Here is a 16,832-nt window from a genome sequence, read left to right as displayed (position 1 = left end):
ATTTCAACTCAATTGTTATTAGGAAGTCTAATATTCTCTTATAATTTTGTTTCCAAATAATATTACGACAACACCGTGGCTGATAAATTCAAAAGTGGTGAAAATTAAGCTCTGTCATATGGTAGCATGTTACTGTATGAAGTTTGCCACGAGTATGGGACTCCCCGATAAGATGGTGGAGTCCTTGAAGCCTCATGGGATAGACGCATCAGAGCTCAAATGTTTCGAATAAGCGCCACATTGTTGTTTAGGGGTGTAGTGATTACTTCACAGATGTGTTTGATTTGACACAAATACATTTGTACTCATATGCTTAGTGCTATTTACATGGCGGTGTACTACACGGTACTAAAAAACTATTTTATGTAAAGGCTGCTCGACTTTCAACCGTGAAAAGGAATCTCTTAGCAAGATTTGCTGATTAAGATTAGCCTCTGAATAACCAAAGCGCAAGGGCCGTCCGACATTTTGACCTTTTCTGCAGCGTTCGTTATCTCGAACGGTGATTCGGTCTACATTCCTCAGCGGGAAAATAATTCGGGAAAGGAGTGCGGGCTCCTTTTCCGAACAGCGGCTGGCAAATCGAGCCTAATTTCTCCTGCTTACACTGAATGTGACTGTAGTCGCTGTTCTCTTGCATGGGAAGAGAGTTTAACGTGAAACGTCATCTTAACAAGTAATGCGAGTGTGGAATGTGGATCTGATGGAATGCTTTAAGTAGCTTTTCTACGGTGAGGCTTACCGCCCACGATGATCCGTCACGAAAACGGAGCTTTTCGAAAACGCTCTTCAAACAGGAGGAATTTGAAAACGCCGGCTTGCGTTTCAGTGTTAACGGAAAACATTTCAAACACGATGACATCACGATGATCATGTGACATCCCTGCCCGAGTTTTCAAGCCCCCCCCCCCCCCCCCCCAGGCGTGGTGAGGACGAGGCTTCAGGCTCTCACTTTCTTTCTCTTCGCAGTAGGTTTCATGCTTACTTCTAGGGGACCGTTCATTAAAAAAAACATAGGGGTGGGCTGAGGGAAAATTAAGCAATATTTTAAAAAATGTCCCTGCCACCCCCTCCATGGACTGTAACTTTTTTCAAGGCCCCTTCCCCTCAATTTCTTTACATGTTTCCGAGCCCCCCACCCCCACCCCCACCCCGATTTGTCCTGCTGGGGGGGGGGGGGGCGATAAGTCGAGACTTCTAAAAATAAGTAAGTTTTATTTTTTAACGGATGTTTAGCGTATTAAAAATGGAATTATTTTAAATCACGCGCGAGTCCATTTGTTTTGTCTTCTAAGTGACATCGATTGTGAAAAGCCTGTTAATGCCAAATGCTCATAACGAGAAAATAAAGTTTTGGAATGAGGTGCTTTGTGAGCTGTTCAACTCACTGTATGGCTATCTGCCTCCTCATGAATTCAAAAACTATGTGATTAGTCAGCGCTGAATTCGTTGGAAAGTATGTCGAGATGTCAGATTAATGCAATTTATTAAATCCATTTTGAAATCACTGGTGATCCTTGCAATCTGATTGGCTCTCAGTGGTGCGATTTATTCACAAATCGCACCATTTTTTGCTCTAAATCGCATCTTTTTCTCAGCCAATGAGAATGGTACAGTAAAACAAAACAAGAAATCAGATTTCAAGATCAGTTTAAAGTAATCAATAAAATTTCAGGAAAATGAAAGGCACAAAGCCATTGTGTGGAGAATTTTACAACTACTATTGCCAAAACTTTGTTGTTATTGTAGTTTTTTTCTAAAAAAAATTGACGAATTTAATTAATTACAGTTTCTGAATGACGATTATGAGCTCCTTCAGGCTGAAGACCTACTTTAATGGAAGTTTCCAACTTTCAGTGTCCATTTTGACGAATATTTTGGTGATTTTTCTTCAACATCTGCTCAAGATCCGTATGACAACGAGTCCAGTAAAACATAAACAAACGAAAACCACACAACAACAAATTCAGAGCCATGTCAAGAAGGTAGATGTTTCCAGGTTTTCGGTAGTTTCAAACGAAGCAACAAAACAGCTCAACTCTGTCGCTGTGAATAAACATAGTCAAACTGTACGCCACACTGCGCAAAATAGTGAATGAACGAACGTCTTACGAAGCCGGTGCCAGTCCCGCCATCTTGGATATATCTTAAAAACAAATGGCGCCGCAAGAACTTGACAAGGTCCTGAGTATTGAGTCCTACGCCGAGGTCACAAAAAGAAACGGAGATGATAACGAGCTGGACTCCCTTAAAATCATGCCATTGAACGGTATTTAAAAGAAAAAAAACGTACTATCCACTGGGCATCGTGCTCTCGAGGGAGTTTCACAACTCAAAAGAAATCAATCGCAGAATTACACAGGATATGCACCATTAAATTCCTTCTCCAAGGAAAATGAAAAGTCTCAGCCTCAACAACAGAAGAAAGGAAGGCCTTCCATAATTGATTCAGAAGACGAGAATTGAACGTTTACACCTCAAGTAAACTATTTTCGTTCTGACTTCAGAACTGTTTGTTTCTTTGTCATGCTCGAATGCGTTTTCATCACATGACATCGTTTTGCATACTAAATGAGACGTAAAGGCGTTTCCGGTTACGCTTTTTTTAACAAACCGGCTACTGGAACAATATACCAAAAATCTATAATTTAAGGCGAAAATAGTGCGATTTCAAAATGGATCTAATAAAGTGGCAATTGAACTTCGTGTCGTGCAATTTTGGTCTGAAATCATACTTGTGATTTCAAATCGAACTTGCGCTGCGCGCTCGTTCGATTTTGAAATCACTCGTATGATTTCAGACCAAATTGCACTCCACTCAGTTCAATTACCATTATGAATTATTTTACAATAACTGTCTAATTTCTCGCGCGCTAATTGGCGCATTCTTATCATCAATAAGAGTACAGACGGATAAAATTTTAATTTATGCAAGCTTTCAAATTCAATTTTCAGCTGTCAAACTGTCAAAGTTTTAGCCAATGAGAATTTAGGGACTTTCTTAAGCAGCCAATCAAAAAGCGAGAAAAGCTACTAACAGTGTTCGCGTCATTTTGAAAAAAAATCCACTTATCTTTGTTTACGGCAAGTTTACGATGTCTTTTTCCCTCATTTATTTCTGGCATTTGACCATTTTGGGGTCTTGTTATTGTAAAAAACAAATTGACGTCAGTTTTTTATGCGTCTGTCCTCTTATTGATGATAAATTTCGCCATGACATTGTCAAAGTTTACCGCGGAACCACTTGCCGGCGGCTCGTGGTTCCACAGCCACTCTGACAATGTTATGACGCAATTTATCATCAATGAGAGGACAGACGCATAAAAAACTGACGTCAATTTGTTAGTTGACTGAGCTTCGAGGGCTGTCAAAACAGTTTTGGGTTGTTTGTGATTCATATTTTATCAAAACTGGACAAAATTTTTATGTGAAAGAACTGTACCATCTAGCATTACAACTTGGAGTCTAGCTACGATTTAGACGGCTGCATTTCGATGTGCGGGTCGCTAGTCGAGATCGGCACGTTTTAACTTAGGCCAGGAAATTTGTATTAGCGAAAAAAAGTTGGGGGGGGGTGGTTAATGACATTTTAATTTCTACTACCAGGACAAGAGGTGCTTTAGCAAGTAAGTTGGAGATCTAAGTTTAATTTTCAGACTTCAATCAACTGTTAAGTCGTTTAAAAACAAGGCTACGAACCTCCTAACGAAAGAGCGACTATTAGCAGTTTAAAAAAAATCTGACAACATCGCGCAGCATAGAGCCGGATGAACAATCAGAGGAAGAACTCCTACCTTTTAGGCGAGAACACAACGCTTTGCCTGAACAAAACCATACAATATCATGCAACACGCAAAACAGTCGACATACAAAAAGCTCGATGAAGTTGATGCAAGAAACATAAGCAAGTCTCTCTAACACAAACTTATAGATAAATACCCGGGCCTGGTGTAACAACATAAAATGCAAGTAACCAACATATTTACGGAATATTTCAACCTTTTTCCCTCCAGAGCTAACATTTAAAGAGCTTAAAGCATATCTTGCGATATAAATGAGCCGAAAAAACAAGTATATGGCGAAAGACAGAAGTGTCAATAAGCTACACGCAGATAACAGCGGAAACCGCAGACCCATGAGTGTAACGGCTCTACTCTGGTGAAATGTCCCCTTATTAACACAGCATTAAGTGCCCTTCAGAAACAAGTGTGAAGCTAAAAAGGTCGCGAGCTAGACCAAAATCAAGAACGGCAAATATACTAATGTCAAGAAGCGTAGAAGTCCGGCCAAGTACGGTCTGTCATCCTCGTTTTACACTGGCACTTAAAGCATTTTTTTTTTAAATCAGCCAAAGGACTGAAAGAAATGGCGTAGAAATGGAGGAAATAAAAAAAAAATGGTCAAAAATTTTCCAACTGCTCATATCAACCTGAATGAAAAACTTAAGACACACTCCATAATTTCAGAACGGTTTCCGCTAAAAAAAAATTGGTTCCTTTTTTTTTTGTATATATTGATCAATGCAGGTATATATGTAGTCGAAATTTCCGAAATCTGCAGGACGATTAATATAAAGACTATTCTACAAGCGACGAGTCATTGTTCCATGCTAAATCTGCAGTTGCCACTTTGTACGATACTCTGCCAAAAGAAATGCGGTCAGCGAATCAGCAGGAGCAGTGTCATTTTTGAAAAGATCGAGGCGGTTAAGATAGAGGCCGTAAAGCATCTTGATTTTGCGTCACAATGCCTTGAAACAGTCAAAGCGATCGGAAAGAAATACACGGACGATTCCGTGTACTGAGCGGTAAGAGGCTCATAATGGGGGTTTAGTCTGACGGACGGTAAAAAAATTCGCTTTTTGACGGTGTACAGTAAGCCCTTTGATTTTTAAACTATGACGTCGCTTTCCTTACAACAAAACGTCAGCAAGCTAAATATCAGAGTGTATTATACAGCAGATTGTCGTGTTTCCCCTTATTGTTCTATTTGGCAGCTGCAAGAAGGATTGCTATTCTAAAAATCAAGTCTTTACTCTATGGTCTCACAAGTGATAGGGCATTTTATCATTGCGCGAGAGTGTCTGTCAGTTTCTAATGAGTTGCATCAATTTATGTGTGCAAACTATTCTTAATTTTTACGATATTTTGCGCATCTTTTTCAAATGATTTCTTATAATTTGGATTCTGCTATGTAATTTCAGTTGTACGCGGCCGTAACAAGACACACAAACGCTTAGTTAACTCTAACAATGTGGTGAGGTTCCATGCCTCGTTTGCATTTCTTTAAACTTAACAGTACAGTAAACTGAACGGTAAGCTGAGAAATATACTCGCTTCAAAGAGCTTGAGAGGTCGACTGTTTGATCTTCAAAAGGATTGAAAAATAGCCCATTACAAAGCTACTAACGCATCCCGTTGATCCTTACAAGTTATTTTAATAACTTGTATATCAACCGATTCGAAAAGGACTCACTGTAACTTTCTACGAAAAATGGCAATTTCTCCGGGTGAATTTAAAAAGCTCTAGTGTCTCTTTTTTCAATTTTGTTCAAAGAGTGGCTGTACTCGATATTTTTTTTCTTACCACTGCGTCGGTATCACTGTCGACAAAAACAGACGAGTCCAAGAGAACTTTTAGTAAACAATTAAAACTTGAGGCTGGAAAGGGGAAAATAGACCGCGCACGATGGGGGAGGGGAAAGGTCCTGGGAGAGAACTCTATTGTAACCTCTAAAACTCCGTCTTTCTTCAGTGTCCTGTATATCTCGTTCGGCTGTCGTGTGCTCAAATCAGGGTACTGCTGTGTAGTATAATCCGCCAGATATTTTCGTTCGCACGTAATTGGTCTACACAAGTCACGTAACTGAATATGTCCCAGTTAAAATAAAAACAAGACAATGGATGAAAAGGAAATGATTCTTTTTAGATAGCTCTGTGTAGCACAATCTTTAAATTCCAGCTGTTCTTTAAGCTTTTTGGACAGATTATTTCCAAACACAAATTCCAATTCTACCAGAGGACCCACATGAAAATCAGGTAAGGCTGACGTGGCTTTCTCTCTAAATATTGTAATTTATTTATCTATTTAAAAAAAACTTTAGTATCTCATAATACTCAACAAATAGTTCTCATAGTTAATAATCAACAAAAAATTAGGTACCAGGCCTCCTAGCTCCAGGCTCCTTTTCCAATTTTATTACTTGTGTTTATTTCCTTTTCCGACCGATCGACCCAAAATCAGAAAACGCATTCGACAATAAACGAAAAAAAGGGGGGGATGGCCTAACACAAATAGCAGCAGTGCGTAAATCAGACAGGTTTGCATTCTCTGATGCAAATTTTTGGACATATACCAAAATCATATCGGGAGTCACGGGCTCCCTTTTAACTACCGGTGTAGAAAAGTTTCTCTTGGCCGAGTCTAGGATACCTTTCACAAGACTAGAATCACAAGGATTAGATAATCCATAAAGATCATGCGCCCAGCGGATACCGTAAAGAGCACCTTCTAAAACCGAATATAATGAATTACTTTGAAGTAAAAACTCTAAGTAAGTAGCAACGGACAAATAATTAGACGGAAGAACACTAATTTCCTTAAAACTAGCAGCCAAAACCCTAAACTTTTCAAAAGCCCTAGAATAGCGCTCAAAAGTGGAATCCGCTTTTGCTCCTATACAACCTAAAGGTAAACAACTTGCTAAGCGGCTAAGCTCAGGATCCGTAAAACGACCCTCAAAAGTTGACAGGGCTAAGGCACCTTGTAATAAACAAACAAAAGGAAAAATAAGTACAAAACCAATAGGTGCAAACTAATAAGTTACAAAACACATAAAAGGTCCCAGGGGACCAAACAGTCCCATTGGACCAAAAAATATCAGCTAACATCCAAACTGTCAACAGGCCAGTAGCACAAAAACAGAAAATGAAAAAACTTCACAGTCCCAGTGGACCAACAGCATAAAATATTGTCCTAGTCCCAGTGGACTTGCAACGTCTTGGTACTGTACATGTCCAGTTTCAAGAACAACACTGGAGTACTAAAAGAAGAGGAACCAAAACAAGTCTCTTTGTTACATAAGCTCCATGCACAAAAACATCTCTGCTATTCTGGACAAACAAAAAATCTACAACAAAACTCTTATATGCGCCGTTTCGCTGAATAAGATAAGGCCAGGAAAGTGAAGAAGGCCAAAACGGGACGACCAAAACACCACGAGACTGGCAATTGAGAAAACGTGTAAGAAGGCGCGGAATTAAATTCGCGAGGAAACAAGCCAGCAGTTTTCCCCACCCCAGTCAAAGGCTATAGCATCGACACCCAAACTCCTTGGTTGAAAAATCAAAGAATAAAACCTAGGGACTTTAGCATTGACAGAATTGGCAAAACAGTCAACAATAAATGAAAAGAAGAAGCCAAGCTTCATCTTTGCGTTGTTCTCGGGCCTACAGGGGAACGGCAACTCGGAGGAACGTGGCGGTCTGCTCCGCGCTGTGGACACGAGCACGTAGCGTCGAGGGCAAGGGTGGGTACTGGACAACCCTCGTTGAAGGCCTGCATGGCGTTGATTTCGGGTAAGGCGCGGGAAGCGCGCGGCTGTTGGTCAAAGGTCTCTCTTTCAGGTGGGGTGCCAGTGGGGTCGCCAAGGGATGGGAAAGTGCGCGGCAGAAGTCCAAGGTTGGGTAGCGAGTCGTAAGAGAAGTACATATCTTTGAACGAGCGGCTCACATAAACCATGGAGTGGAATTACGTAATCTCGCCGCTGCCGGACTGTGTGGTGAGCTTGGCAAAGAACGCTCCCTCTATCGATATGGGCGAGTGGTTGGCTGCTGATAGGCTGAGGCTTATGGGGTGGAGTTCGTCGTGAGAGAAACCGCAGGCTATGAAATCGAACAGTGACCGCAAGTCCGATTGTGCGCCAGTGTCGGCTATTGCAGATACTTCGGCATAGAGGTCTGAGGAAGTTTTGTCGGTGCCACTGCCGGTCCTGCCTGGCAGGGAGAGGGATATAGTGACTGGGACCCTAGGGTGATCTCGTAAGCGAGCCCATTTCCACTCCCCCTTGAAGAAGATGTGGTGATCCAAACGCACTGCTGATGGTTTCGTGACGGTGACGTGTGTGGTCGTGTTCCGGTTTTGGCGACGTCTTCGGGGGGCTCAGGGGTATCGGGCACTCTTGGTCTGAAATGCTGCTATTTGTGAGATCGGCTCTGTTTCTGTGGTGTGGACCCCTGGGGTCTGGGGCGGGCGCTGTGGAGGCAAGCGCTGCTGACGTTTCTTACGGCGATTGGCCCTGTAGCATATGATGCACATTTGATGGGGTTTCTCGTTTTAGCCTCACGCCCCTTCCGTGAAGACCTTAAAGGCGTTATGACAGCCGGGGCATGTCACTTCCTTCGCCCGATCCGCTTGAGAGGGAGTGGAGACAGGGTTAGGTGGCAATTTCTTTTGCTTCTGGAAGGAAGAGACAGCGGATAGTGAGGGGGAGCGAAGGGTGTTACTGGCCATCTCTTTGGTTTCCACTAACGCGATAACCTCGTTTATCGGTTTCGCGAGTATTCCAGCTATGCCCAGCACTTCCCTCCTGATGTCGGTGTCGTAAAGGCCGGTCAGGATGACGACACGGATGACGTGGTCAGTGTAGTCGACCGAAGCGCCACAGGTGCTCGTAGTGGTATAGGAACAAGTTTCTGCTTTCCCCCGTACTTTAGCTGTGATGGTCCGGAAAGGCTCGTCACGTTCTTGCCGTAGCTGGAGAAGCTCTGTACGTAGCACGCAAGTGGCGACTGGGATTACCGCTAAGGAGCGCATGGCGGCTAGCAGTTGGGACAGGGTCTCAGAAGCTGCATTAGGATTGGCTTTGGGAACGCTGTCCCCAAGTTCAGTTCCGGGGCACTGGAATAGCTGGGAGGGCGCCGAGACGTCGTCGATGCCTGAACCTGACCGGAAAACCTCCCAGCGTCTCGTGAAGACGTTCCACTCTTCTATTGTGACTCCAACGTCGACCTTGGGCCGCTCGAGATTTGGGCCTCGGGTTGCTGTAGATGCGGGGGTAGCGTCTGCGACGGTAGGCGCCGGATTGTGGTGGGCCAGGTCGTGATTAGTGAGAAGAACAATTGCCAATGCTTCAGAGACATCGTCTGTTGTGAATGTGCAGTCGGGTAAGGAGCATTCGATGACAACCATGACAACGAAACCAGCTGTTTCATGAAGCGAACTCCTCGGTTGACTTTGTTTTAGTTACAACGATAAAACAGTTCTATACAGTACAGGTACGCTAAATGACAAGAACAATAAAGCTAAACATAACAGACTTACGATAATAAGTACAGTCCGTAAGTATAATGCGTCCGCGCAAAACGAATTCGAATGTCAAAACAACATGGCCGACTCTCAACTAGTCAGCAGTCCTACCGAGCCATCGGTATATGGCCAGCGGTGGTCCCTTCAAAAAAGTCTTAATATTCACTTGTGGTTAGTTAGTGAACTCTCGTCCGAGAGAATCTGGAGAAACGTTTTTGGTGCGTAAACCATAGATAACTCCAAATATTAATTTCCGTTGGACTTTTTGATTAGGGCTTACGACAGGATTCTCAACATAGGATTTACTCTAAAAGCGCCGTTTGTTGAATCGCTGGGCTTCAGCTGTCTATTCAAGTGGATTCCGGTCTTTGGAAACCAATATAACAGTTAAGTTAACATTAATACTAACAACCAACTTCAAAATGTGATACTTACCGTCTTGCAGATGCAAATTCTAGTCGATAAAATGATTATAAATTGCATTTATTTGAAATACGAACAAATTACCTGTCAAGCTGTCGACACGAACAGCTTCTTGTTTTGAAAGCAACACGAGCAAGCGAAGCCGTTTGAGTTAATCCAGAAAACATGAATTGCACGGTCTACAATCAACGCCACATCAGTCAGTGGTGGTTCATTCCCGTAAATACGTATTCCTCTTCCTGGAGCACTTTCCTCCGAGCTTCGCGCTGTATTCATCTTCAGAATCGCCGTTAACGCGATAAGCTGTCCTTTCGTCATTTTGCCGAACATCTTGGTGATGGTGGCAGTGCAAACCAAACGTCAACTTCGCACCAAATCTAACGTATCACTCGCCTGTTGAGCCACAACTGACCCGGCTTGTTGTGGGACTTGTTGTTCAACCTTTGCAAATCGTCCGCTATAGCTTTATGCTCAAAGGTGAGACTGGCATAAACTGCACCAGGGTAGACAAGATAACAACAGCTATAACCTTAAGGTGTGTCATAGTGTCACTTAATCATTTCGTTGTGTTGAGTACAGAGCGTTATCTCGCTACAAAACACTGTCTCTTTCGCGCACGAGAACCTTGCTACTGAGGTGCGTAATATCGTAGCTTCTTGCCTGGCGTGGGCTGCCGCGATCATCCCTCCGATGGAAGACTTCTGGCCAGCAAACATACATTATGTCGCAAAATTGGCAGTTCTTGTTACACAGTTTATCCTTTTTGCGTTAGACGTTTATTTTAACGTTTCTGTATACAGGGAGTTCCGCCCCAACGAAAAACAAATAATTGCTAATCAAGTTTCCACAGAAGTGAAGGAGAAGTTACTCTAGAATTACTGAAAAACAATTCTCCGATGTTTGATATCCCTCAAATGTTAATTTGCTGAAATTAACTTTAAGGCTATAAGCCTAAATGAACGTTCATTTCTAATCTCCCGAGGATGCTCTGCCACAAAAAAATCACTCGCTCACGACTTCCGACAGCTAAACAGGCTAATACGACGGAAGCTTCTTGGTTTGCAAAATATCGCAGAGATGCAATGAAGACAGATAAATAACCATTTTTTTTTTCAACTTCAAATAAAATTAGTTACTACTTATGTCTAAAGTCACTCATTGATATGATGCTTTATTAAATCCATTTTGAAATCACTGGTTATCCTTGCAATCTGATTGGCTCTCAATGGTGCGATTTATTCACGAATCGCACTATTTTTTGCTCTAAATCGCATCTTTTTCTCAGCCATTGAGAATGGGACAGTAAAACAAAACAACAAATCAGATTTCAATATTAGTTTAAAGTAAACAATAAAATTTCAGGAAAATGAAAGACAAAAAGCCATTGTGTGGAGAATTTAGCAACTAGTATTGCCAAAACTCTGTTGTTATTGTGTTTTTTTTTCCAAAAAAAACTTGACGAATGTAATGAATTACAGTTTCTAAATGACGATTATCAGCTCCTTCAGGCTGAACACCTACTTTAATGGAAGTTTCCAACTTTTAGTGTCCATTTTGACGAATATTTTGGCGATTTTTCTTCAACATCTGCTCAAAATCCGTATGATACCGAGTCCCGTAAAACATAAAAAAACGAAAACCACACAACAACAAATTCAGGGCCATCTCAAGAAGGTAGATGTTTCCAGGTTTCTGGTAGTTTCAAACGAAGCAACAAAACAGCTCAACTCTGTCGCTGTGAATAAACATAGTCAAAATACGCCCCGCTCCACAAAACAGTGAATGAATGAACGTCTTACGAAGCTGGTGTTAGTTCCGCCATCTTGGAGATATCTTGAAACAAATGGCGCCGCAAGAACTTGACAAGGTCCTGAGTATTGAGTCCTTCGCCGATGTCACAAAAAGAAACGGAGGTGATAACGAGCTGGACTCCCTTAAAATCATGCCATTAAACGGTATGAAAGAAAAAAAACGTACCATCCACTGGGCATCGTGCACTCGAGGGAGTTTCACAACTCAAAAGAAATCCATCGCAGAATTACGCAGGATGCACCTTCAAATTCCTTCTGCAAAGACAATGAAAAGTCTCAGCCTCAACCACAGAAGAAAGAAAGACCTTCCATCATTGATTCAGGCGACGAGAATTGAACTTTTCTACCTGAAGCAGACTATTTTCGTTCTGACTTCAAAACCGCTTGTTTCTTTGTCATGCTCGGATGAGTTTTCGTCACATGACATCGTTTTGCATACTAAATGAAACGTAAAGGCGTTTCCGGTTCCGCTTTTTTTTTTTAACAAACCCGCAACTGGAACAATATACCAAAAGTCTAAAAATTAAGGCGATAAAATTGTGTGATTTCAAAATGGATCTAATAAAGTGGCAATTGAACTTCGTGTCGTGCAATTTTGGTCTGAAATCATACTTGTGATTTCAAATCGAACTCGCGCTGCGCGCTCGTTCGATTTTGAAATCACGCGTATGATTTCAGACCAAATTGCACTCCACTCAGTTCAATTACCATTATAAATACTCTACATTCTGAATAGCTTGTAGTAAAAGATACACAATTATCAATGTGTGTCAACCATGCTAGGCACCTGATAAGTTACACGCATGAAATCAGACTTTAACTGTTATACAACATTTAAACAAGTAAACAAAACCTCTATTGGGGTTCTTTTCACCTTCTAAAGCAATTTGACTTATATATTATAATGTTCACTTGATACAACAATAATACTGGTGTGTTTTGTCCATGCTTGATAGTCAGTATAGACTTCCCAGGAAATGACTCTTTAAAGCATCTCTAAGTTTCAGCATAGCAAGTGTGGAACTCACACCCTCTAATGAAAAGATCAAAGTCTTTGTATCACACTCTCTGAAATTCCCTGAAACATGGAGGGAAGAAAGGTCCACTGAGGAAAGTAGACACCACTTAGCACTTTCCTGGTTGATTTGCTTTGGCCCCAAAAACATTTATTTGGGTCATGATGATTTCCCAAATTCATGATGAATTCCCAAATTCCCGAGACAGTAAAGAACATCCCACATCCTATGCCCAAATTTTGGAAGTCAAATCCTGTCAAGATATTTTGAATTTAGGGATTTCCGCACCATAGTTTTGTCGAATTCCAGATCCTGACAATACCTTCCAGACCCAGCTAAGTGTAACAAAGTCAATTATCGCTACTGACCAGGTGAAGGTAATATCTGCATACGAGCCAAGTGGCCCATCAGGCCGGAGCTTATTCCGGTTTCTTTAGCATGAAGCGACTAGGAGTACTTTTACTTCCCCCTGGATGTGATGCTAGTCCATACAGCTGTAGCAGGGTTACCCCCCCGCCCCCCCCCCCCCCCCACCCCCAGCATTAAGCTCACCAGTACCCAATTATACACCTGCATTGGTGGAGAGAGGCACTGTGACAGTGTCTTACCCAAGAACACAACACAATGTCCCCGGCCAGGGATCGAACCCGGGCTGCTTGATCTGGAGACAAGCGCAGTAGGCATGAGGCCACCGCGCCTCCCACTACTGACAATTTGAAGGATAGTGAAAAACATAATTGCAATGAAGTCGTCCAGTATACCTGGAACAATGCTCCAATGTTATAAATTATTGAATATTTAAATGAAAGTGATCATATGATTGCAGAGCCTTGTGTGTTTTAAACACCAAAGACATGACCCAAATACCTACTTTGGTACATGTAAAAAAACAATCGCTAATTTGCTCTGAGCATTAATTATTAATTATAATGTATGAATGAACAAAGTTTAAAAAAATGTAAAAGTGCTTTTAGAGGAATCCAGAGGAATGGGAGTGGTTCAAACCAAAGACCCTCAGACAGTGGAAAGAGAATAGATATTTTCTGAGAAAATACAATTTGAATTACAGGTATATTAGGCACCAGCCTATGAAACTATAGCTATTATAAAATCATTTGCTTTCAGTATTTTCTATTTGATCGAGAGTTATGACATACAAATACTCGACAAAGAAATTTGAAAGTCCTTAAGTGAGGCAGAGGAATATTTTCAGTTGGATGTGGAAGCTTATTTAAGTGAGGAGCTCTTGAAACAGCCTGTGGGAAATTCAAACACTTATGACCTCAAATCAGCAAATGCAATGTCAGGAGAATTCAATGTCATGATCGTTCAAACACTCGAAACCTGAACCAAAAGGGCAATGTAAAAATCTTTCCTTAAGCTAATCTTAGATAACAAAAATCCACAGCACTCCAGAAACATAAATATTATCATCCATACAAAATTAAGGACTACTATAACTTTTCAATTAAACAGACCAAAGGATAACATCAGAGGCTTCAACCATGAAACTTTTTGTTGTCATATGCATTACTACACACATCAAGATCCAGTAGTTTAGATGATGGCAAAACGATCTTCTTTGGCAACAAAGAATCAAACTGCTATTAGGCAACCTCTCCACAGGCAGCTACAGGCCAGCTGCCAATCTTCCAGCCCGGTGTAATTATGTTACAATTATCTATCTTGAATTACATATTTGGATGGAGAATGATCCACAAAATATTGTTTATGCACAGTGAAATAATTGCGAAAGACAATACAGTGCAGTTTGATAATTTATTGCGTGTTTGTATAAATTTATTGCTTCAGTACGAAAAATTTATTATGAATTTAAAATTTACAACCGTATTGGTTCGGTACAGAAATCCCACGATGCGAACCCGTATTGTTCGAGAATACGGGCAAATCCGGGAGTATCGTGTTTTATGAAACGAGACGTGTCTGCCGCGTGTCAGGAACTGTTTTTTTCCCGATTCGGTCTTTTTCCGTAGCAGGGAAAATCCGTTCTCCGGAAACCTCACTGAAACGCGGTTTGTCAAGGCCCGAAAATTGTCTTATTCGTCCTGATTTGCTACGAATAACGGCGCACCGCAGGCGAGCACAAACCATCAAGTTTAGAATTTTTACTCTCATCCCTTGTTATTATTTTTGGGTTTCGAACGAAGTTCCACGGTACTACAAGTATAACGGGAGTCCGGTACCCGAAACTGCACGGTACCTTAACTGTCAATATCGGATATTCCACGGTACGTGAAGTATCATTTGGGATTCCCCTATCGGATATTTCACGGTACGTCAAGTGTCACTCGAGATTCTCCTATTCTTGGGTTTCACGTGACGTCACAAGCTTTGATCAAATCAGTGTCCGCCATGTTGGTGTCCCACGGGTGTCAAATTTATGCTAATAATAGTCCATTTCTACAGTGAAGCTTCTCTATTATCGCTCTATTATTTCGACAACTACATGAATTTCCAGAAAGAAAAAAGCGATAAAAGTACCGGGCATTCCAGTGCTCTCTGAGTATGCCAAAAGCTTAGAGAGTCGAGTAAAGGAAAGATATTCGCAAAAGATCTCGGTCATCGGGGTTGACCCCGCAGGCATAACAGCCGAGCAGTTCAGTCCAGAATGCTTGAGGGTCCCCAATAGGTTTGGCGGGATGCGGGATTTGGCTTTTTTTCGCCGTGATATTCGGGATTTGAGCTAAAAACAGGGGCGGGAAGCGGGAATTACAATTACGAGCGGGAGCGGGATTTCGTGTTTTTATGGGGTTGGGATGCGGGATTCGCAAGAGGAATAGAGCGGGATGCGGGATTTCAATTCTTACGTGACCTCATAAATTGACCAGCCCAAAAGCCGCACGTTGGGCAGAAATGAACCTTTTGTGCGTATAGCTGTGTCAGGTTTCAAGTAATGAGTAGCAACGGCTCTGTACCCTGTCAGGTTCGGTCAAACGCATCCATTATCGCTTGACTAAGTTGGTATCATGAGACTGTATGAAGTCTTTGAGTCCAATTGCGATCCTCTGACATCAATGACATCTATCCATTTCCCACATCTTCGACGCTTGCAAATGTAATCTTGACCTTCCCCCCGCGCCCCCCGTCCTTTCTAGTTTTTCTAGTCTTTCGACCTTTTCTAGAGCGCTTGTCTTGGCCAGGATGGCCACAATGGATGTCGGTGATAGTGATTTACCAAACGAAGTATGAGACATTATAAATTGCGTCGCCACATATGTGCGAGCGGGAATGCCTTCATTCGGAAAGAAAAGTTCTGAGCCCAGATTTCAAGGAAAGTGAAGACGCTGAAAGCTTTGAAAGAAACTGTCAGGTGTGTTTACGGGCCATCCCTTTAATATGGTGATGAAAAATCGTTTTCTTTCACTGATACGTAGACAAAAGAAAACAAAACAGTAAACAGTTTACAGAAAGAAACGTTATAATCATTTGTGCTTACTTATCTGCTACCTATTGAATCTTTTTGTGATCTTTTATGCGATATCTATTTTTACAGTTTCTGTGTTAATAATTAAATTAATTATTAAGTTAAAAAATTAATAATTAACATTTACTTATAAACAAATTAATAATTAACACAGAAACGTCTTTGAAAAGTAGGCGGGATCGGGATTTCCAGGCAAAAAAGGGCGGGATGTCGGGATTAACAGTGATAAATGGGCGGTAAAGTGGGATTTGAGAACCCTATTGTGAACCCTCAATGCTTGCCTCCTGTGGAAGTCTCGGACTTGCTGAGTTACCTCGCTCTTGAGACCAGCTTCTACACCAACAAGTAGTTCAAGGCGTTCAAGAGTCTGGAGGCGTTTAATCAAATGGTGTCGGGATTTGTAACCTCAGTTGTAGGCAAAGTAATCGCCGGCAAGTATGTCGTGAGAGCAAGCGTATGAATGATCCTTTAGTGAACGTTCGGGTCATTTTCGAAAATGATGGGACTATTTTGTCAGCCCATTGCTTGGGATGCAAAGCTGGACTGGCTGAGTCATGCTCACATATCGCGAGTGTTTTATTTTATTTAGAGGCAACTACACGAATTCATGGCAAGCTCGCTTGCACGCAGGTAAAATGCTCATGGATTTTGCCGACATATGTCAATGAAGTGCCGGATGCGAGGGCTAGGGACATCGGTTTTTCATCGGCTAACAAGCTCAAAGAAAAGTTCGACCAGAAAATTGAGGATCTACAACAGCCGCAAGCCTCGAAGCATGTAGCAGCTTCTAGTTCTGGGACTGCATCAGCCAGCGCCTCAGCGCATGCAGCG

General features: G+C 41.8%; 1 protein-coding gene and 1 pseudogene across 1 annotated transcript; one reads left to right on the top strand and one right to left on the bottom strand.

The window, feature by feature from the left end:
- Positions 1-8,340: 8,340 nt before the first annotated feature.
- LOC149096628 (uncharacterized) lies at positions 8,341-9,189 on the bottom strand. The gene has a single exon (XM_089281268.1). It carries the CDS (start codon positions 9,187-9,189, stop codon positions 8,341-8,343), a length of 849 nt encoding a protein of 282 aa, XP_089137394.1.
- Positions 9,190-9,898: 709 nt separating this feature from the next.
- LOC149096627 (uncharacterized) lies at positions 9,899-10,602 on the top strand (annotated as a pseudogene).
- Positions 10,603-16,832: the final 6,230 nt, after the last annotated feature.

Source organism: Orbicella faveolata, unplaced genomic scaffold (assembly GCF_042242905.1).
Source record: "Orbicella faveolata isolate gen_17 unplaced genomic scaffold, um_ofav_v1 contig_48, whole genome shotgun sequence".
Classification (NCBI taxonomy): Eukaryota; Metazoa; Cnidaria; class Anthozoa; order Scleractinia; family Merulinidae; genus Orbicella; species Orbicella faveolata.
Note: the sequence above shows the minus strand (reverse complement) of the source record. Positions and strands in the feature narration are given on the sequence as shown.

Coding starts and splice junctions, on each gene's coding strand:
- LOC149096628 (XM_089281268.1), bottom strand. CDS start 9,189: ATGGTTGTCATCGAATGCTCCTTACCCGACTGCACATTCACAACAGAC.